The sequence below is a fragment of the Ranitomeya variabilis genome, chromosome 4 (assembly GCF_051348905.1).
Source record: "Ranitomeya variabilis isolate aRanVar5 chromosome 4, aRanVar5.hap1, whole genome shotgun sequence".
In the NCBI taxonomy this organism is placed as follows: Eukaryota; Metazoa; Chordata; class Amphibia; order Anura; family Dendrobatidae; genus Ranitomeya; species Ranitomeya variabilis.
Window position 1 is genome coordinate 702,869,038 of NC_135235.1, and position 24,147 is coordinate 702,893,184.

Consider the following 24,147-nt stretch of genomic DNA (forward strand, 5'->3'; position numbering starts at 1 on the left):
AAGGTATATACGACGGGGTTTCTTTCTGATGCCTTCGAACTGAAGAAGGGAACAAGACAGGGATGCCCTTTATCCCCTTTATTGTTTACACTAGCAACCGAACCTATGTCAAGGTATCTAAATGAGCATAGCTCTTACAAAGGGATAAAGGTGGGAAAGGAGATGGTCAAAACTGCTTTGTTTGCAGATGACATAATTTTGTTCATGAGAAATCCAGAAGATCTCCCTATGTTACTATTAGAGATTGAAAAGTTTGGAGAATTCTCGGGCTTTCGATTAAACAAGACTAAATGTGAAATTCTGTTCATGAGAAATAATGTGAAACATGGTCAGGAAAATAATATAATGGGCATCCCAAAAGCGACAACATGTATAAAATATTTGGGAATTCATTTGGGAAGATCGCCGAAACAGATATATGACCTTAATTATAAACCTATTATAGACAAAATAGAGAAAGAATTGGAAAGATGGGGGAATCTACCCCTTTCACTACTAGGCCGCTGTCATCTGATTAAGATGACAAGCTTTGCGAGCTTATTACAGTACAGACCAAAAGTTTGGACACACCTTCTCATTTAAAGATTTTTCTGTATTTTCATGACTATGAAAATTGTACATTCACATTGAAGGCATCAAAACTATGAATTAACACATGTGGAATTATATACTTAACAAAAAAGTGTGAAACAACTGAAATTATGTCTTATATTCTAGGTTCTTCAAAGTAGGCACCTTTTGCTTTGATGACTGCTTTGCACACTCTTGGCATTCTCTTGATGAGCTTCAAGAGGTAGACAAATATGAGCTACCGGGATTCCATATGATGCTATATAGTCAATTAAAGCATTATGTACTAGATTTCTTACAAGATGTAAGGAAGGAGGTTGACTCAGATGTTTGGGGAGATTTAGTTACCAAAGACATTAAGGAAATATCGATCTCGATATATGGGACGTTGAGAGATGTACTACAACCATCAGGAGCACACAAAGTGTTTTGCAAATGGGAAAAATACATATGAAGAACTTGAGCATAAAATACTATATGGATGGAAATTTGTGAAGGAGCATATCATTAATGAGCAATGGAGGGATAGCCAATTTAGAATAATGCTCAAAATAATATGTGGCTTTAATATTCCGCCAACTTCACAGAACCCTGATAGGCAGATGAGTTGCCCCAAATGTAACACATCCAAAACAGATATGGAGCATGGCATATGGTCGTGTACCAAGACACAAGAGCTTGTTTGGACCACGGTTCAAGATATGTATCTGCAGATTTGTGGGATCTGGGTGGACTCTAACCCTTTGTACTGGTTGTTTCTTTATACGACAGGCAAAACAAGAGGGGGACAGTTCCATGACTTGCTCCACACTATTGCATTGGCTACAAAATGTTTAATAGGCTACATATTTAATTTTACCAAATAATACTGTAAAGTTTGCAGGTATTTATTATCTAACGAATTTAAAATGCGCAAGTTGTGAGGTAGTGGAAGGGGAAATGGCTGTAGGCCATGCCTGTAGGCCAGGATAAACTGCTTGCTGCGGGAGAGTGTCTTGGAGTCACACTCTTTTTAAAACTGTAAAAAAAAAATTATTCTAAGGCCCTCCTCTACATCTTTTCCAGGGTATATTTCCGTCCCGCCCTCTGATTTTTGGCAGCCCTTGTACATAGTTCATAGGCTTTAGCAGTCTAACAGAGTCCCACTGTTTTGAAAATTCTCTCTTTGATTCGAATTAAGTTCTTGCTTTTTCCCATCTTGTTCTATTTCTCGTTGTCTCATGTCAGTATCATCTAATGGAAATGAGTATTCATTCTGGTCACATAAATCTCTTCCACAGTCATGACAGCTGATTTCTATGAATTCTTGGACATTTAGGCTGTTTCTGGTCATCTGTAGGCAGATTTTCACAAGGAGGCAAAATGTAACGTGGCCCAAGGAGGTAGTCATGAGAGAAGGCCTCATCACAATCTTTATAAAATTGTCAAAAAAAAATTATCCTGACGTCATCCTCTAAGTGTCTTCTATAGTGTATTGCAGTCCCTCTCTGGAGACAAAGGGGTCAGCAGGTGCTCTAGTCGGCTACCCAAAAGCGAATGGACCAGAGCTCATTCCACTGAATGCCCGCTCTCCTTTTACCGTGTGCATAATACTACTCAGACAACACAGGATGAGGATAAAACAGTGTGGCAATTCTTTTCTGAACCACAAAACAGGCAAATAACACATAGAACTGTACCAGCAAAATACCCAAGATAGTTCAAATTACAGTCTCACCCTCTGACTCGCTGGGATAAGAGCAGCTGTGACTTCAGAGCTTCCAGGGCCAACTACCTCCACCTCTTCCTCAGACAAAGAGGAGGTAATGACAAGCCTAGGAAGCTGACAGTCCATTGAGGTACAAGGCCAGGTGCCAGGAAGGTCACAACCTGGCTTCTCCGAACATCTCCATGGAGCCAGGCGACAGGCGAGTCCCATTCCTGGCTTTCACAAATGTATCCATGGGCCTCCAGTGACCAGTGGGTCCAAATCCTGACTACCCCAAATGTATTCATGGGTTCAGTGATGGTCAGTGAAGCAGATCTATATTCTTTCAGCTGGGGCCTGGCTGGCATCCTGTAGAATGTCAGATCTGTGTCACTCATGATAGAGCCATGATCTGGCAGCTATCCTGTAAAGTGTTCCTAGCTGTGGTTATGTAAAGAGTCTCTGGTTCTTTGGATCTTTTGGCTGTCTGGATGTATATTATTATAGGCATATCCCACTTATATAGCTCACAATTGTTGTCCTTCAAGCCAGCATCCAGAGGTCAAGAGGAAAACGTGATGAGGTTAACTCGTATTGTTTGACTATTTAATCAATTTGCATAGTTCTTATTCCTTTGCTTTGTAAGTCAACAACCACAAGACCCACATAATGGTCATTCAAATTAAGAAAACATCCATTGTTCAATGACCAGCGTGTTGCAAAGAAAGCAGACAATAAAGGTACCTTCACACTAAACAACTTTCCAACGAGAACGACAACAATCCGTGACGTTGCAGCGTCCTGGATAGCGATCTCGTTGTGTTTGACATGCAGCAGCGATCTGGATCCCGCTGTGATATCGCTGGTTGGGGCTAGAAGTTCGGAACTTTACTTGGTCGTCAGGTCGGCGTGTATCGTCGTGTTTGACAGCAAAAGCAACGATGCCAGCAATGTTTTACATGGAGCTAACGACCTGTGAGAACGATAAATGAGTCACCGTTACGTCACAGGATCGCTTCTGCATCGTTCTGGGGCTGCTGTGTTTGACATCTCTACAGCGACCTAAACAGCGACGCTGCAGCGATCGGCTCGTTGTCTATATCGCTGCAGCGTCGCTGAGTGTGATGGTACCTTAAGTTGTAGGAGCTGATGTAAGAGGCAAACATTAGCCATTTCAAATGATCAAAAATCAACGTCGTCATATAGATAACAGTCTATTTCTCCTGGCTTACTGAAAATGGACATCTGGTTAATAAAGATAAAATGCTGTGTCATCACAAACATTTAAATTTTTGATAGACCTTGCACTTAGTGCATAGACTTTATGAGTCTAGAAGTCCCACTTCCTAACAATTTTAAAAGTATGTGTATGAGACCCTCCTTTATGTCTAATACAGGGATGTGTCAGAGTCTCTCTTCCTTCTAATTTTTGGAAGTTCTTGCATTGTCCAGATAGGATTTGTGATTTTCAGAATCCAGAATCCATTCACAAATTAAACATGATGTGTCTCACTATGTCACACACCACAAGTCCAGATAAGGTAGTAAAATATTAAAATTACATTTATGTGACACGGGCACCGTTGGGAGGAGGTAATGACGCGCTTCCTGCGTGTGCATGTTAAATGCCCCTCTCAGAGCTTGACACCAGCATTCAACATGTTAACAGCCGCGTGTGAATCACGATTCCACACAAGTCTGTTCTGGGCACATGTCAGCTGATCAGATCAGCTGTCATGTGCTGGAAAAGGTGAGGGCTCATCGCTGGACCCCGCACCAAACGGAGGAGGCATCCAATGACGGACTCTGTCCGTCATTGACCGTTAAGGGGTTAAAATAAAATTATTTCTAGTCACCTCCCTGGCACTATCCCAGAGGCTTCTACCCTGTGTGGATTCTATGATGTTTAACAAGTTGTGATTTATTCACAAAACATTTTCCACATTCTGAACAGGAAAAAGGCTTCTCCCCTGTGTGGGTTTTCTGGTGTTTATCAAGATTTGATTTCCGGTTAAAACATTTCCCACATTCTGAACATAAAAAAGGCTTCTCCCCTGTGTGAGTTATTTGGTGGCTATCAAGATTCGATTTCCAAGTAAAACATTTCCCACATTCTGAACATGAGAAAGGTTTCTCCCCTGTGTGAGTTATTTGGTGATTATCAAGATTCGATTTCCGGGTAAAACATTTCCCACATTCTAAACATGAAAAAGGCTTCTCCCCTGTATGGGTTCTCTGGTGGCTAACAAGGAGAGATTTCTCTACAAAATATTTTCCACATTCTGAACATGAAAAAGGCTTCTCCCCTGTGTGGGTTCTCTGGTGTTCATCAAGATTCAACTTCTGATTAAAGCATTTCCCACATTCTGAACATGAAAAAGGCTTCTTCCTTGTGTGGGTTCTTTGGTGTTCATCAAGATTAGACTTATGATTAAAACTTTTCCCACATTCTGAACAAGAAAAAGACTTCTTTCCTTTAGGAGCAGTTTGTTTTTTAATGCCTCTTTTGGGTCTTTGATTTTCCTTAGTAGTCGGTAGTGAATCCGATGACAGATCTTTGCTGTGATGGGATGATGGTGTATCTGGAGTAATGGCATTCACTTCAGATGATCTTGAGATCCCACAGGATACAATTGATTTTAAAATTGAAGATGTCAGCTGTCCCTCTGATCTCCTGGTACAGTCATCTGCCAAGAATAAAAACAATTATTTTTGAATAAAATATCCTTGAACTTTATATTTTTGAACATTTCTCCTTAAGCTGTCTGTTTAAATGGTAAGTTGCCTTATATACTCGAGTATTTTTTTGTGCTGAAATCACCCCCCTCGGCTTATACTCGAGTGAGGTGTCCAGAACATGTAAAGGGAGAGGCAGCGTCGGAGCAGCGGGTCACAGAGGTAGGAGCCGGCTTCTGCAGCTAACTTTGGTGCCCGCTGCTAAAGAGAAATGAATATTCACTGCACTGGCAATAAATATTAATTTCTCTGTAATAGCAGGCACAGTGTCAGCCGCAGCAGCCAGCTCCTGCAGCTGCCGGGAGGTCATGTGTGCCGCTACTTAACAGAGGTGAATATTCATTATGAATATTAATTTATCTTAAGTAGCGGCACACATGACCGCCTGGCGGCAGACACTGTGCGCGCTACTTAATACTCACTGTCCCGACACACATTGTTCCGGCGTCGGGATCGGGAGCGGTGAGTATCCCGGAAGCTGTGCTCTGCTAGAGCAGCGCATGACATCCCTGCCATGCGCTGCTTACAAGCATAAAGCAGCTGCTGGCATCGGGATAAAACACTGCGAGGGAGCAAAGGAAGGTAAGTGTAATGGTTTATTTTTTATATTTTTGATGGGGGCCAACCATACAAGGATAATAATGGGGTCATGCATACACGGATAGGGATGGGGCCATGCATACAAGGATAGGGATGGGGCCATACATACTAGGATAGGAATGGGGCCATGCATACAAGGATAGGAATGGGGCCATGCATACAAGGATAGATATGGAGCCAGGCATACAAGCATAGGGATGGGGGCCAATCATACCATGATAGGGATGAGAAGCCTTGCATACAAGGATAGGGATGAGGAGCCTTTCATGCAAGGATAAGGATGAGGAGCCATGCATGCAAGGATAGGGATAAGGAGCCATGCATACAAGGATGGGAATGAGGGGGACAATGCATACCCGGCTTATACTCGAGTCAATAAGGTTTCCCAGGCTTTTTTAGGTAAAATTAGTTGACTCAGTTTATACTCCGATGGGCTTATACTCGAGTATATACGGTATGTAAAAATAGCTTTATTGATTTATTCTCATTTGCACAAGGAAAGACTAGAAGCAATGGATTGAAACTGAAGTAGAGGAGACACAGATTGGATATTAGAAAAAAACTTTTTGACAGTGAGGGTGATCAATGAGTGGAACATGCTGCCACAAGAGGTGGTGAGTTCTTCTTGAATGGAAGTCTTCAAATAGCATTATGACTTTTATAAATCAATCTATCTATCTATATCCACTTTCACAAAGTCAAATCTTCCCGTCGCTTCTGAGCCTTTCAGTGTGCCCAAACCAAAATTAGCACACATGTAGCTGTCATTATTATATTGAGAGAACCCACTTAATTTACAGTGTGTGTCTCCTGGAGCGCAATCTGGGAACTATGTGGCGAGTAATAAAATGGTATATTCACAATTTTCACTCTCCAACATCCACTGCGCGCTAATTTTCGGAAAGTGGCTGTAGAGTCAAAATAGTCACTACTATAGATTAATTCACTGAAGGTTATCATTTCCAAAATTGAGTCACTTTATGAGGTTTTCTACTGCTCTGGTTTTCTGCATCTATCTATATAATTGTCTAAGGGTCACTTCCGTCTGTTTGTCTGTCACGGAAATCCCGCCGCCACCAATCAGTGACGAGCACACTCCGGCCGCGAATTCGCGCTTCCCTACTCCCCTCCAGCCAGTGCCCTCATAGCAGTTTAGCTGTCCATTAAACAGACTGCGTTACACCGTGGCACAACGCGGTGTAACGCAGTCCGTTAACGCTGCTATTAACCCTGTGTGACCATCTTTTTACTACTGATGCAGCATCAATAGTAAAAAGATCTAATGTTAAAAATAATTTAAAAAAAATAAAAAATCATTATATTCTCACCTTCCGGCACCTTTCCCGCTCCTCGCGACGCTCCGGTCTCAAGAATCCATTGCAGCAATGACCGGAGATGACGTAGCGGTCTCGCGAGATGATGACGTAGCAGTCTCGCGAGACCGCTACATCATCACGTGTTATTGCCGTAATGCATTCTTGGGACCGGAGCGTCGCGAGGAGCATCACTAAACGCCTGGGCTGGATCTGGGGGGCCGCTGGAAGGTGAGTATATAACTATTTTTTACTTTAATTCTTTTTTTTTTTTTTTAACAGGGATATGGTGCCCACATTGCTATATACTACATGGGCTGTGTTATATACTGCGTGGGCTGTGCTATATACTACGTGGGCTGTGCTATATACTACGTGGGCTGTGTCATATACTACGGGGTTGTTTTATATACTGCGTGGGCTGTGTTATATACTGCATGGGCTGTGTTATATACATCTCTGTGCTATATACTATGTGGGCTGTGCTATATACTACATGGCTGTGCAATATACTACGTGGCTGCGCAATTCACTACATGGGCTGTGCAATATACTACGTGGGCTGTGCAATATACTACGTGGGCTGTGCAATATACTACGTGGGCTGTGCAATATACTACGTGGGATGTGCTATATACTACGTGGGATGTGCTATATACTACGTGGGATGTGCTATATACTACTATACGTATTCTAGAATACCCGATGCATTAGAATTGGGCCACCATTTAGTTTTGTCATATTAAGGCTTGTGGAAATGGTGTGTACCACGTCGGGGATCTGCACCTGCTACCTCTACTTCAGTCACCAGGCACGGCCTCATTCATGCTGCAGGCAGCACTGGGGAAGGAGGAGATATCAGAACCAGAAGCACTGGGTGGAGCAGGCTCTGTTCAGCAACTTAGATTAGGGTTGCAGTGAACTGTAGTGCCATCCAGTCAGGCATTATAGGTGTGTGTGCTGTCCATCTGGAGTAATCTGCTTCCTGCTTCTGCCAATTGGAAAGCACCCCACCCTACTAAAGCTGAAAGCAAATTACAGGAAGATGCCAGATACAGCCTTGTTCTCCTCTGGTTCCGTCCTTTCTGTGCTCAGCTGCTGTGACCCCTTAGTGACTAATCTTGCTTCTTATGATTTTGTATTTTCTCTGCCCTCCTGGATCTGACCCAACTACTTGACTATTCGTCATCCCACCTCACTCCACAGAACAGCAGGTAACACCATGGCCCAAGCCTAGGGATCTCTGTGTAAGAACAGATCCATGTAAAGAATGTTGAGCAAGGCAATCCTTGGGATCTGCAAAGCTGAGTAGATAGTGCCAAGCCTGATTGTGGTAGCCATATTTTGAGCTGCCAGGTAACCAATACATCGTGTCTGGAATCTATTCCAACAAGATATGCATTCAAATAGCTAAATGGCGCTCCTTCCCTTCTTAACCCTGCCATGTGCCCAGACAGTAGTGTACAACCGTATACAGGGTATTGTTGGATTCAAGAGATGTTGGAAAATAATTTGTGAGATCTATTTGTTTCCTATTATCCTTTGTGAAGAATTCCAAAGTTATCACCACAAAAAGCGACATGTCAGATGTGAAAAATGGGAGTATTTTGGGCAACAACTACTGTAGTCAAAAACTGTGACTATGAACATTTTGATAGATGTGTTATTGTTCAAACTCAACAGTCTTCATCAGTAAAATATGAGTAGTGGTATCAACTCTCTGGAGTAATTAGAGTATGGGGCTCGGTGGCTCTTGGCAATCTAAACTATCATAAGGGCCAATATTTTCTATCAGATGAGTTTCAAGAAAAAATATTAGACATTTAAGGAGAACGTTTTATAATACTGCAGAGCTGGGGCATCTTCAATTTAGATCTTGCACATTTGGAAGAGGTAATGGTGACTTTAAAAAAAAAAATAATACCAGGGAGTTCCAAACTTACAAACTCACCTAACTGAGGCAGGCTGATCCTACCACAATCAAACTATCAACCAGAATGAACATGTAAAAAAAAAAAACATTGAACAAAAAAATGTTACATCTCCCCCCAAAAAAGTATGTACGAGGGGAGAACTCTAACACTAAACTGGAGTTGCACTCATTTATGGTGGACCATTGGAGATACTATGAGTCCTGATCAGAAGAGTAGAGAAAGTATTAGCGCCCCCATTTCAGGAGAGATTGTGCAGTAATCTGAATTCCTTAGGATCGAAAACATAATGGCATTTATGACATGGAGTGAATCTATGAAACCAGGACTCGAGCCATGCCAACACATCTCCTGCAGGCATGAATAAATGTATATTACAGCCATCAGCCACGCACAGCTTAGAGATATATCATGGCACAGGTGTAATGTGTTTTATGTAGTTTATCACAATCCTGTTTGACGTTAGTAGGTTTTAAAAGAAATTAAAAAGTCAAGATAAAGGGAAACTCTGCTGTTATTGTACAGAAATTCACACTTGGCCTCACTGCACATTTAATGTTGTTGATCATAAAAGCGAAGTTTGGCCAGAAAGACTGGACCTGGTCTTGTAAGGACCATATGAGCACATTCAGCAGCACAGAAGGGAGAGAAGGAAGATTCATCCAATAAGATATCAGGGTTCTAGGAAGCCAACAGCATCATTACCCTCCGCTTTCTCTTACAGGACCATCATAATATCTTGTCAGCACATTCTACGTACGTTGTTATTTGGCTTTGAAGTCTACAGACCTGGCAGGTAACAGTCAGCGTCTTCTAATCCCTTGGGGTAGGTGTATCCTGTGTGAGGAGGTGGCGAGGACCATCATATGCCTTCTTTCTCCTGGACTCTGTTCGCACCTTCACATGTGGCACCTCACTGTGTATTACTGTTCATATATTGTAATGTGATTACAATAATGTAAAGTAATGTAAATGTACTCAATGTGTACTGTTTATAGGATTAGAGTTGGAATAGGATATAGGATAGTATAGAACTGTAGTGGGGCTAGAATAGAGGGGAGCACAGTAGTGATAGATGATAACATAGAATAGAGCAGGAGGTAGGCAGCACAGAGGTTAACTAAAGGGGAGGTACAGCAAGGAGCAGGGAAGTATAATCCTGATTAGAGACAGACACCCAGTCAGCCTTGCCCAGGGCAGGGTGCATGCAGTGTAGAGACAGCTATAGGCCAGAGGGGTAAAGCTGCAGATGGCAATAAGGGGCCCTAGGCTGGAGAATAGTACAGACGGGCATCAGCTCAATAGGATCATCCTCAGGGCGGTTCTGGGGTCTACGACTGGGGTGAACGTCAGTAGGATGGAACTCCCGGCACCTCTGCAAGATGGAATCGGATAAGGGGTTGACAGGGAGCTGGTGACGCAGGAAGTACGGAAGGGACACGGATTGTTCACAGAGATGGCATGGATTGCAGGGAGAGAAGAAAGAGAGGTAATAGAGGAAATGGAGTCTGACCAGAAGGCAGGGAAAGTGCAAGATATGATGCTTTGTGTGAAATGTGCTGCAAAAGTGATGGGTGCCCATGTTATCAGTAAAGTTGAACTGTTTAAAAAGGACTGTGACACTGCAGTGTTTTATGGAACCTGGAATCCTGAAGCTGGAGTGAAAGAAACCGAGGGAACTCCAGCAACTGAAGTGAGTACTCTGCTGCACACATCACACACACACACACAAAAGAAAGGACTATTTCATATGCAGTGCGCCAGTTGTGGAAACACTTCAGCTCGTTGCCACGACTACCACCCTGGCCGCCTTACACCTGCAGGTTGTAAGCGCTATACAAAAGAGTTTTCACAATTTCACAAAGCCATTTAAACATTTTCGGATGGAGGAGAATGTTATGCTCTACCGGCAAAATGGGGATCACATGATTGTGCCACGTCCGAACTACACCATTGATAAAGCAGCCACAGTCGGTGACTGAGAAGAATCTGTGAGTTCTCTGCATTTAGTGTTTACTACTCACCTGGGTAGTCATATGTAGGAATCTCCTCTTTACACGGCTCATCACCCCTCACATATGGCTCTGTAGTATTAATATGGGTCAGATCTTCACCCTGAAACAAATATTGTAAAATTCACAGACAGATGGAGAAAGTCACATCTATGATCAGCTCTAATCCTGCCATCTGCACCGTTCTCATGACACCAGTAGTGATGAGCAAATATACTCATTACTCAAGATTTCCCGAGCACGCTCGGGTGTCCTCCGAGTATTTTTTAGTGCTCGGAAATTTAGTTTTTAGAGCCGCGGCTGAATGATTTACATCTGTTAGCCAGCATAAGTACATGTGGGGGTTGCCTGGTTGCTAGGGAACCCCCACATGTACTTTTGCTGGCTAACAGATTTAAATAATTCAGCTGTGGCTGTTCTGTCCCCACATAAGGCGAATGGAGGTGTAGTTGACTAATAAGGGTTGTGAGAGATAATCGTACCTTCAGTATTTTCCTCGATGTGAGGCAGACAGGACCAATGCTGTTCAGCGTTCGGAGAGATGATGCACTCCAGGGATTGTGCAATCCAGACTTGTTTATTTGAAATCTGGACATACAGCGTATAACTGGTAATACAGTACTTTCTCCAGAAATGCAGGTGTAGACAAGGTACAGTAAGATGTAGCACCAAGTATGACTGCAAGTGTGAGCAGCAAGAGAACAGCAAGAGTGAACAGCAAGAGTGAACAGCAAGAGGTTGAAAGACTGATGCCTTCCTAAGCCCGGTTCAAGCGTGTCCTCTCACAACAGCAAGTAAACTGAGAATGAAATGGCTGCCAGAGGAAGAGAAGACTTGACCCCTGAACCGGAAGTGAAAGACATGCCCAAAAGAATTAATTAATAACAAGCTGCCATATGGAAAAGGGCCTTTGGGTGGCAGCAGAGTAAAATATAACAACACACATGGAACAGCACAGCGGCGCTAAAAACTAAAACTCGAGTAACAAGTATATTCGCTCATTAATACACACCAGTATAAAACATATAATACTGATGGATAAAACAAGACTGAGCACAAGACCTTCACAGCCATCTACACATCATAGGAGAGATCACATGACACCTTCTCTCCATCTACCTGATGATTCTGAGAGACATTGGGATCTTCTTGTTTACAGTCCTCTGGAAGAAGAGGACGGGGACATCTCTCTGGTGTTGTCCTTTTACTGGATAGATCTGGAGGAAACACATACAGAGACTGAATTCATTCCTTACATACAGATAATTATAGGCCATGTATATTTAATCCTATTACCTGGTGATGTGAGGGGAGGGGGAACCTCCATCATGACGTCCTCATACAGATCATTGTGTAATTCTAAATACTCCCACTCTTCCATGGAGAAATAGACGGAGACATCCTGACACCTTATAGGAACCTGACACATACAATGATACCGTCATCCCCCGATCCCTTCATAGTTTTACTGTATAATGTCCCAGTATTCCCAGCAGTGTCACCTCTCCAGTCAGCAGCTCAATCATCTTGTAGGTGAGTTCTAGGATCTTTTGGTCTTTGATGTCCTCATATATCAGTGGGTGAGGTGGAGGTCCCGTGATTCTGCTCAGGGGTCTTTCCCATCCCTCAGACACAGGGGCCTGACAGCGCTCACTAGAATTTTTTTTCACTACTGTGTAATCCTGGTTAAGGAGAGACACATTAATAAATGTCACTACAGACATTTCCAGATCCCTCACCTCTTGAGTTCTGTCCAACAGTTTTATTGCCATAAATAAAAATTATGTAATGTGACACCATCAAAACCTCTCACCTCTCCAGTAAGACGGAAGAGGATCTCTAGGGTGAGGTGTAATATCCTCTCTGCCATCTTGTCCCTCTTCATATCCATTCTTGATGGGTAGTTAAGAAAAATTCTCTTAATATAGAAGATGTCTACTGAAAGGATCGGATATTGTAGGGACCTGAATAGGAAGACGATGAATCATTACAAAGAATTCTGCGTAATAATAAAATTACTAGATGGTGGCCAGATTCTAACGCATCGGGTATTCTAGAATATGCATGTCCACGTAGTATATTGCCCAGTGACGTAGTATATTGCCCAGCCACGTAGTATATTGCCCAGCCACGTAGTATATTGCCCAGTGACGTAGTATACAACACAGAGCCACGTAGTATATTGTCCAGCCAAGTAGTATATTGCCCAGCCACATAGTATATTGGCCAGTCACGTATGTCACAGGTTAAAAAAATAAACATATACTCACCTTCCGAGGGCCCCTTGTAGTTTTGTCGCCTGTGTTCGGTGCAGGCGGCAGCTTCCGGTCCCAGGGTGTGATGACGTCGCGGTCACATGACCGTGACATCATGGCAGGTCCTTGTCACATACCATACTTAGCACCGGAACCTGCCGCTTGCATGGAGCGGTCAACGGAGCGTCGCGAGGATCGGGAAAGGTGGCGGAAGGCGAGTATATAATGATTTTTTATTTTTTTATTATTTTTAACATTAGATGTTTTTACTATTGATGCTGCATAGGCAGCATCAATAGTAAAAACTTGGTCACACAGGGTTAATAGTGGCGGTAACGGAGTGAGTTACCCGCAGCATAATGTGGTCTGTTACCGCTGGCATTAACCCTGTGTGAGCGGTGACTGCGGGGAGTATGGAGCGGGCGCCGGGCACTGACTGCAGGGGAGTAGGGAGGGACTAATCGGACTGTGGCCATCGCTGATTGGTTGCTGCAGCCATGACAGGCAGCTGGCGCGACCAATCAGCGACGCGGGATTTGCGTGACGGAAGTTGCCGACAGAAAGACGAAAGTACCCCTTAGACAATTATATATACAGACTGGAGATAACAAGGGAAACATTTCAGAAGACAGAACATGTAGATGTTGTATTCTCTAGTCTTGTATGGACTGGAACATAAGCTGAATTACTGAGTAAGACATCTCCTCCATGCAACCAATCACTGGCTATGTTACTCACTGCTTCGGCAATTAATTTGCTATAGGAATCACAAGTTCGTTGGGACAGACCAGAAAATACAGAGTCTGGTGGGGATCCAAGCAGCAATTACCATATTTTTTGGACTACAGGATGCACTTTTTCCCCAAAAAAACTTTTTGGTGAAAAATGGGGGTGCGTCTTCTAGTCGGAATATACTTACAATTAGTATGACGGCAGCAGGAGTCGGGCGATTCTACGGCGGTCCGACACTGCAGGGAGATCACACTCCCTTCCTAGGCTGGTGAGGCAGTATTCGGCGGTGTGCAGTTGTGCGGGTCTCCTGCAACATTTTTCTAAACCCCGGAGCACCGCATATCCACACTGCTGCTGGTGTCCCCTGGTAAAATGGCCTCCGGGAAAATGGCCGCTGGGTCGGCACATGCACACATTGAGATCTCGGAAAATGCGGCGGCATTTTCCCAGAGGCCATTTTATCGGAGGCCACCGCATCGCAGCAGTGGGGGTGTGCGGAGCTTTCACAAAATGACAGCGTAGCCCCCGCAACCCTGAGCACCGTCGAACCTGCCACAACAGCCTGGGATGGGATTTTCCAGAGGCCAATGCTTCACAGCAATGGATGTGCGGGTGCTCCGGGCTTTCAGAAAATGTTGAGGAGCCACCGCATCACGAGAACCACAGAATCTGCCGCACCAGTCAGCAATAGGAGTCATATCATTGCCGGACCACCGGACACCCCCTGTGACCACCCTCCACCAGCGCTACTGATTTCCCATGGTAAGCTGAATTTGGACTGTATGAATGACCACCAATTGACATATTATTTTTTTTCCCTATTTTCCTTCTGAAAATTTGGGGTGCGTCTTATGGTCCGGTGCATCTTATAGTCCGAAAAATATGGTATATTTTTATTATTTTACAACATTGTTTTTTTCTCTGACATCTACTAATAAAACCTATAAAGTTTTGGCCACAGACAACAAAAAGTTTGTTCCTCGGAGTCGGCAGCTGAATACTTTTCTCATAGACTCATCTTCCATAACGCTAATTCTCGTCTCATTTACAGACACTGGAATCGGCATTAACAATACTGCAGGAGATATTCATTACACGTGACAGGAGAAATAACGACTTCATGATGAGGATGACATCTTCATCTTCTACTACGGCTCTAGAAACATATTTGTCCAGAGTCCATCACTGACTCCATCACCACCAGCCATCTATGTGAATGTTTCCAGTCTTCCCCGCACTGTAATCTTCTATCACGTCAGATCTCCTGTCTGATTCACACACATAAGTTTGAGGCTTTTATAAAAGCTTTTTTGTTTTCAAAAACACCACGGTCAGAAATTACCATATTTTTTGGACTATAAGACACACCCTGGACCATAAGACGCAGCTAGGTTTAAAATTTTATATATACAGCTCTGGCAAAATTAAGAGACCACTGCAAAATTTTCAGTTTCTCTGATTTTTCTCTTTATAGGTATATTTTTTTAGTTAAATGTACATTGTGGTTTTATTTTATAAAATACTGACAACATTTCTCCAAAATTTAAAGCTAAAAATTTTGTATTTATTTTCAGCAAATGAGAACTTGACAAAATAATAAAAAAGAAACAGTGCTTTCAGACCTCATATAATGCAAAGAAAATAAGTTCTTATTCATGTAGAAACAACAATACTCATGTTTTAACTCAGGAAGAGTTCAGAAATGAATATTTGGTGGAATAACCATGATTTTTAATCACAGTTTTCATGCGTCTTGGCATGCTTTTCACCAGTCTTTCCCACTGCTTTTGGGTGACCTTATACCACTCCTGGAACAAAAATTTAAGCAGTTCTTCTTTGTTTGATGGCTTGTGACTATCCATCTTCCTCTTGATTACATTCCAGAGGTTTTCAATGGGGCTCAGGTCTGGAGATTGGGCTGGCCATGACAGGGTCTTGATGTGATGCTCCTTCATTCACATATTGATTGACCCAGCTGTGTGGCATGTGTCATTGTCCTGCTGGAAAAAACAGCCCCCAGAGTAAGGGAGCATTGCCTGAGCAGAAGGAAGCAAGTGGTTTTCAAGGATAACCTTGTATGCGGCTTGATTCATGCTTCCTTCGCAAAGATTAACCTGCCCAATTCCAGCCTTGCTGAAGCATCCACAGATCATCACTGATCCTCCACCAAATGTCACAGTGGGAGCAAGACGCTGTGGCTTGTACGCCTCTCCAGGTCTCTGTCTAACCATTAGACATCCAGGTGTTGGGCAAAGCTGAAAATTAGACGCATCAGAGAAGATTAACTTACTCCAGACCTCTATGGTCCAATCCTTAGGGTCTTTGACAAACTTCAGCCTGGCTCTCCTTTGCTTCTCATTGATGAAAGACTTTTTTCTAGCTTTACATGACTTGAGGCCTGCCTCAAGGAGCCCGTTATGAACTGTTCTTGCCGTGTACTTCACCCCAGCTGCCATTTGCCATTCCTTTTGTAGGTCACTTGATGTCATCCTGGGGTTGCTGAGTGATATTTGAATAAGTTGACGGTCATCCCAGTCAGTGGAGAGTCGCTTTCACCCTCTGCCGGTTTGTAGCTTTGTTGTCCCCAATGTCTGCTGGTTGACCTTGTTGTAATGGACTACAGTCCGTCTACTAGTAAAGCCAGAATTGAGCCCATCTTTTCATCACTCAAGACTTTTCTTTTCAACTCCTTTGACATGGTTAAAAATTATTTTTTCATTCAAATTCATTTTGGACTATTCCTAGCACTTGTTTGGTTATCCAGCTTGTCCTATTGCAAGAGGATTGTGAAGACCACAACAGTGTTTTTTATACTTTCTCTCGTTAAATAAGATTTGGTTCAGGTGATTATCTAATCAGAAGCACATTAAGTAGAATGAGGTGTACTTTGGTTGGAATTGAACTGACCCTGTAATGGAATGGCTGTCAGACATGTAGAGATGGTGATTTTTAGAAAACTGTGCAGTTGTCTCTTAATTTTTGCCAGAGCTGTATATGTTCCAATCCTGATATAAGTGGCTCCATTCAGGTATATATAATATCTATCATGATATGCATGTCCTCATTCAGTTATATATGGCCACCGATCCAGGTATACATGCCCCCCCATTGAGTATACATGGCCCCTTATCCTGGTACATATGGCCCCCACCCCCATCCTGGTTTACATGGTTAACCATCCTGGTATATATGGCTGGCCCCATCCCGGTATACATGGCCCCCCTTCCTGGTATACATGGCACCCCATCCTGGTTTACATGGCCTCCATCCCCATCCTAGTATACATGGCCCCCATCTCCATCATAGAATACATGACCCCTATCCCCAGCCTGATATACATGGCCACCATCCCCATCCTCATATACATGGCCACTATCCTCATTTTGGTAAACATGGCTCCCATCATTATCATGGTATAGATGTCACTCAATCCTGGTAAACATGGCCCCATCACTATTTTACTCACCTTCCCTCTGCTCAGTGCCATGTTTGATTCCATCAGCTGATTTCAGAGTGTAAGCAGCGCACAACGTGTAATTAGCCTCCACACGCCGAGGTCAGCTTCCAGAATATTCACTGCTCCCCACGCCCATATTCCTGGCCGTGGTGAGAAGTGAATATTCATTTTCTTTAATAGTGGTTGGGCGATCATGTGTGCCCGCTATTAAAGAGAATGAATATTCACTGCTCCACAGGCCCAGTGAGAGGGACTATAGGTGAGAGGGACTATGGGCGTGGGGAGCAGTGAATACTCATGCTCTTTAACAGCTGGCAGACGTGTTAGCTGCAGCTGCAGGCTCCCCCCTCCTGTAACCTGCTCCGCTGTCTCTGCCACTTCCCCCCTGCCTATAGCCACTATAAGGTACAACTGGGTTATAAGATGGACCCTTTTCTCTAAAATTTTGGAGGGAAAAAGTGCGTCTTATTGTCCAAAAAATGGTACTTGACACCAAAGTCTCCATATACAGTGTTTTATGGGGTTTATTTCTGGCCTTAGGCTTTCCTACATTACAAGAAAAACGCCAGAAAAAAAAAGCAAATATTAAAATGTTTAAAAAAGAAAATAGACACCAACAATTCTTGGAAGAAGAAAAAAAACATAAAAAAGCAGAAGACACATTCTATTATTTTTTAACACATTAAACATTTGTTTTTTAAATTAACTCTTTTGGGCCCCAGAACATATATGTACACTGCAGGGACAGAACAGGTGCGGCTGTAACAAAAACCCTGGCAGTTTAACCACTTGCTCTTGTCAAAAGCAAACATAGCATCTCATCTCAGAAGGTGTGACAGAGTCTGGCTGATTGCCTTCCACCCCCGAGTACTCGATAGAATGGGGCGGCCTAGATACTACGATACTTACATGCCTAATAATGGCCAAACAACAGAATCTCAAATACAGATACCATCATAAGAATTCGGGATTAAACCAACCCGTATACATATGGGTACAACCCTGCGGAGCTCCACCAAAACATGGAGACCACCAGATTCCGCCAGGCAAGAGCAGAGTCCCAGCTCTTGTAACTTCTGGTACAAGAGACGGATGTGCCAATGATCTGTGAGGAGAGTCTGCTCAGTAGTATACGCCTGCATTAAAGAGCAGGAGGCGCGAGTGAGCCGGCCATTGCTTCCAGCACTGAAATCAGTACAGGTGTTGGTCCAGGGTGTACAAGAGACAAGGTGAAAGCTGGTAGAAGTGAAGGCGGCCCAGCGAGCCTTGATAGGCCATAAGTCCTCCTAATAAAGTCTAACGGGAAGAGGAGACCCCGCTATGGCCTGTGTTCACAGAGTAGAGTGTTGTCGACTATATATGTCAGGAAAATCACCCTTGTCAGTAGCTAAAGTAATATGTGGTTAGAGGCTGCAATTACAGTGAGAGTGAGACAGAGAATTCATTGTGTATTTGATATTGTATATTTCACCTCGTAATCATCCTGTTTTGCATTATTCACTGTTGCCATAGTGATCACAATTCCCATTATCAGGAAATAAATAATTATATTGGTTACTTCCGCCTTGTGTTCGTCGGTGTGTTGTATCCGGTCACCTGCTTAGGCTGGTTTCACACTTGCGTTTTGATCTGCAGCGTTTTTTAAAAAAAAGCAGGTGGTGAAAAAACGCATGTAAACGCGGGCAAACGCTGCGTTTTTTAGACGCATGCGTTTTTGCATGTGGAAAAAAAGCGCGGCGTTTTTACGCGTTTACATGCGTTTTTTCTTGCGTTTGCATTTTTGAAACGCATGCTGAGAAGTGTGTGACAGCTGCCAATCATCAAAATCAACTAGAAAACCCACTAGAAATAGAAATACCTAGGTTTAGGGTTAGGGATAGGGTTAGGATCCCTAGGGTTATGGTTAGGGGTAGCTTTTTATTAGAAGAATGTCCTGGTCACCAGGTCACTGATAAGCCACCCCCCACCATCAAGGTGATAAAGGGATCCTAACCCTACCCCTACCCCTAACCCTAGGGATCCAAACCCTAACCCTACCCCTACCCCTAACCCTAACCCTAGCGATCCTAGGGATCCATAGGAATTAGCTATTATGTTGACCTGGTGACCAGGACATTCTTCTAATAAAAAGCTTTGTTCAATGTGGACACCCCAAGATATACGGTATTGCTATAGAGTACTAAAAATATAAACTCGTAGAGTATTGACTGTCAAATGGGTTTGGATCCCTTTATCACCTTGATGGTGGGGGTGGCTTGTCAGGGTTAGGGTTTGGATCCCTTTATCACCTTGATGGTGGGGGGTGGCTTGTCATGTGTATTCTTGTTTTTTTCTATAAAAACGCATGCGTTTTTAACGCAAGCAAACGCATGTGCTTAAAAACGCATGCGTTTACATAGACAGCAATACATTTTTTTGCGGCAAAAAAAGCCTCTAGAAATTACTACATGTTGCATTTCCGCAAAAAAATGCAAGCATAGAAAACGCATGAGTTGTCAAACGCAGCAAAACGCATGCAAAAAAACGCATGCGTTTTTAATGTTAAACATAGGGGAAAAAACGCATGCGTTTTTTTTGGTAAAAACGCTGCAGATCAAAACGCAAGTGTGAAACCAGCCTTAGAGGGGCATTATGGAGGCATTATACTGTGTGGGGGGCATCATATATACTGCATGAGGGGCATATTGGGGGCATTACACTGTGTGGGGCTAAGAAAGGGGCCCTGTACTATGAGAACAATCCGCTACCTCACTTCCTGTCTTCCATAGTTGGGTCGTATGTATTAATTACAGAAATAGAACAAAACGTTATGATTCCTATAAAGTGGCAACAAAAACCCCAAAAGAGTCTCAGTGCTGAAGGGGTTAATGTCCCCCGTGCTCAGTAATGGGGAATCTCCAGCACCGACCTCCACCCGCAGAGCCGCCCTCCACATAGAGAATAATGGACCCTCCAGCACCGACCTCCACCCGCAGAGCCGCACTCCACAGAGAGAATAATGGAGCCTCCAGCACCGACCTCCACCCGCAGAGCCGCACTCCACATAGAGAATAATGGAGCCTCCACCCGCAGAGCCGCACTCCACAGAGAATAATGGAGCCTCCAGCACCGACCTCCACCTGCAGAGCCGCACTCCACATAGAGAATAATGGAGCCTCCAGCACCGACCTCCACCCGCAGAGCCGCCCTCCACATAGAGAATAATGGAGCCTCCAGCACCGACCTCCACCCGCAGAGCAGCACTCCACATAGAGAATAATGGCGCCTCCAGCACCGACCTCCACCCGCAGAGCCGCACACCACATAGAGAATAATGGAGCCTCCAGCACCGACCTCCACCCGCAGAGCCGCACTCCACATAGAGAATAATGGCGCCTCCAGCACCGACCTCCACCCGCAGAGCCGCACTCCACATAGAGAATAATGGAGCCTCCAGCACCGACCTCCACCCGCAGAGCCGCACTCCACATAGAGAATAATGGCGCCTCCAGCACCGACCTCCACCCGCAGAGCCGCACTCCACATAGAGAATAATGGAGCCTCCAGCACCGACCTCCACCCGCAGAGCAACACTCCACATAGAGAATAATGGAGCCTCCGGCACCGACCTCCACCCGCAGAGCCGCACTCCACATAGAGAATAATGGAGCCTCCAGCACCGACCTCCACCCGCAGAGCCGCACTCCACAGAGAATAATGGGGCCTCCAGCACCGACCTCCACCCGCAGAGCCGCACTCCACATAGAGAATAATGGAGCCTCCAGCACCGACCTCCACCCACAGAGCCGCACTCCACAGAGAATAATGGAGCCTCCAGCACCGACCTCCACCCGCAGAGCCGCACTCCACATAGAGAATAATGGAGCCTCCAGCACCGACCTCCACCCGCAGAGCCGCACTCCACATAGAGAATAATGGAGCCTCCAGCACCGACCTCCACCCGCAGAGCCGCACTCCACATAGAGAATAATGGGGCCTCCAGCACCGACCTCCACCCGCAGAGCCGCACTACACATAGAGAATAATGGGGCCTCCAGCACCGACCTCCACCCGCAGAGCCGCACTCCACATAGAGAATAATGGAGCCTCCAGCACCGACCTCCACCCGCAGAGCCGCACTCCACATAGAGAATAATGGAGCCTCCAGCACCGACCTCCACCCACAGAGCCGCACTCCACATAGAGAATAATGGAGCCTCCAGCACCGACCTCCACCCGCAGAGCCGCACTCCACATAGAGAATAATGGAGCCTCCAGCACCGACCTCCACCCGCAGAGCCGCACTCCACAGAGAATAATGGAGCCTCCAGCACCGACCTCCACCCGCAGAGCCGCACTCCACATAGAGAATAATGGGGCCTCCAGCACCGACCTCCACCCGCAGAGCCGCACTCCACATAGAGAATAATGGAGCCTCCAGCACCGACCTCCACCCGCAGAGCCGCACTCCACATAGAGAATAATGGAGCCTCCAGCACCGACCTCCACCCACAGAGCCGCACTCCACATAGAGAATAATGGAGCCTCCAGCACCGACCTCCACCCGCAGAGCCGCACTCCACATAGAGAATAATGGAGCCTCCAGCACCGACCTCCACCCGCAGAGCCGCACTCCACATAGAGAATAATGGGGCCTCCAGCACCGACCTCCACCCGCAGAGCCGCACTCCACATAGAGAATAATGGAGCCTCCAGCACCGACCTCCACCCGCAGAGCCGCACTCCACATAGAGAATAATGGGGCCTCCAGCACCGACCTCCACCCGCAGAGCCGCACTCCACATAGAGAATAATGGAGCCTCCAGCACCGACCTCCACCCGCAGAGCCGCACTCCACACAGAGAATAATGGAGCCTCCAGCACCGACCTCCACCCTCAGAGCCGCCCTCCACATAGAGAATAATGGAGCCTCCAGCACCGACCTCCACATAGAGAATAATGGAGCCTCCAGCACCGACCTCCACCCGCAGAGCCGCACTCCACACAGAGAATAATGGAGCCTCCAGCACCGACCTCCACCCGCAGAGCCGCACTCCACATAGAGAATAATGGGGAATCTCCAGCACCTACCTCCACCTGCAGAGCCGCACTCCACATATATGGCTGCTCTGTGCGCACAGGACCTGTGATGAGGTAACAGGAGGGGAGGAGTCAGGGGTCACATGATCAGGGGCCTCAGGGAATGATATGATTGTGCTACCGACTCCACACCAGGAGCTAAAATGAGGAAATCGCGTTTATTTAACCTCTTGCAGAGTCCGGCTAAGGGCTCATTTCCACTGGCGAGAGACAAATCGGTCCATAATCTTTACCGAAAAAAGGGATGTAGCGTATGCGATTGTCATGCGATTGTCATGCGAGTGCAATGCGATTTTTAATCGCACCATCCGTTTTACATCCGTATGCAATCCGTTTTTTTTCTCTGCAACTATTTTAGACAGTCATTTACAGGACCAAGGACAGTGTTCTATGCTACAGAATGGTGATGTATCCGTAAAAAACGGACGGAATACGGATGGTCCGTATTCCGTCCGTTTTTTCTCTCGCACCCATTGACTTGCATTGGTGAGTCTCGTCCGAGAATCGCAGCAATATGCAGCATGCTGCGATTTTTTTCTCAGTCCGATTTCGGCTGAGAAAAAAATCGCAAATGAAAAGACACCTATTGAATAACATTGGTCCGAGTGCAATCCGATTTTTTATCGGATTGCACTCGTCCGTTTTCCTCGCCAGTGGAAATGAGCCCTAAGGCTCATGTACGGCCATCCACCTCTCCAGTCACCGTGGGGTTTTCTTTGTTAAAAGGATGGAGGGCTGCGTCCATGCTTGGATTTTAGAAAGATTAATACAAGCACGGTACACACTCCCTATCCTTTACCCCTTATATCTGACCTGTTTAACCCATTATCTGGAGATAAATGATTTTACAAACTCAACGTGAGAGGGGCATATAACCTTATACATGTACGCCATGGTGATGAATGGAAGACCGCATTCAATACACCTGAGGGGCAGATTGAAAATTTGGTGATGCTATTTGGATTAACCAATGCTCCGGCAGTCTTTGAAAATTTCATAAATTATATTTTTCTCACTGGTGGGTAGATTTGCGGGAGTTTACCTGGATGATATATTGAGTTACTCACGAACTCTGCAGGAGCATCACGAGCATGTCAGACAGCTGAAAAACATTACCCAGCAATTCCAATTTGATATTTCGAATAGAGCTCCATCATTAAAAAATGTCCTAGCACCAAGAAAGATAAAAAAGAAGATGGAAGATTCACTAAAAGTGGCGTATCTTCCGAAAAAAATCATTACATGCGATATGAAACATTGTCTATGTTGTCACGCGATCTGCCATGGTGTCTCTGAATTCACCCTTAATTCTACAGGTGACATTTTCCCTATGAAAAGTCCCATGTCATGTTCCACCAGTTATGTAATTATGTGATTATATGCTAATGTCAGAATTTATATGTGGGAAGGACGACCCAACTCCTCCACAAAAGGCTGAACTCACACCATTCCAAGTTCCAATAGGGTTTTCTCAAACATGGGCTTTCACGCCACTGCACCATCAAACACAATAAAGATGACAAAACGGAAAATATTCCCCATAGAGGAGATTTCCCCACAGGCTCAGAATCGCATTGAACAACTAAATTGGAAAGAAATGTTTTGGATTTATAAACTAAACACCTTACTCCACATGGACTCAGCGAAATTACAGATTTACAGATGTATTTTTGTGAGCGCCTTTTAGATTTCATAATTTATTAATTATAACATTTTATTGTCATATTCATCATATATTTTATTGGTCTATTCATTGGGGATCTTAATTAATGTAA

The 24,147-nt window shown here is 44.6% G+C and overlaps 2 protein-coding genes across 3 annotated transcripts in view; one reads left to right on the top strand and one right to left on the bottom strand.

Annotated features, from left to right (window-relative positions):
* LOC143766432 (uncharacterized) overlaps window positions 1-24,147 on the top strand; it is an 805,019-nt gene that overhangs the window by 451,151 nt on the left and 329,721 nt on the right. The gene's annotated exons all lie outside the window — the stretch shown is intronic.
* On the bottom strand, window positions 678-22,361 carry LOC143766450 (oocyte zinc finger protein XlCOF8.4-like). 2 transcript variants are annotated; one of them, XM_077254157.1, is made up of 7 exons: window positions 22,216-22,361; window positions 12,663-12,813; window positions 12,352-12,531; window positions 12,146-12,269; window positions 11,969-12,066; window positions 10,862-10,952; window positions 678-4,944 (listed from the first exon to the last, which is right to left on the bottom strand). In XM_077254157.1, exons 1-7 carry the CDS (start codon window positions 22,221-22,223, stop codon window positions 4,139-4,141), a joined length of 1,458 nt encoding a protein of 485 aa, XP_077110272.1. In that variant the 5' UTR covers window positions 22,224-22,361; the 3' UTR covers window positions 678-4,138. The 2 variants fall into 2 exon arrangements, with proteins under 2 accessions (XP_077110272.1, XP_077110271.1); XM_077254156.1 differs by lacking the exon at window positions 22,216-22,361 and adding an exon at window positions 21,558-21,719.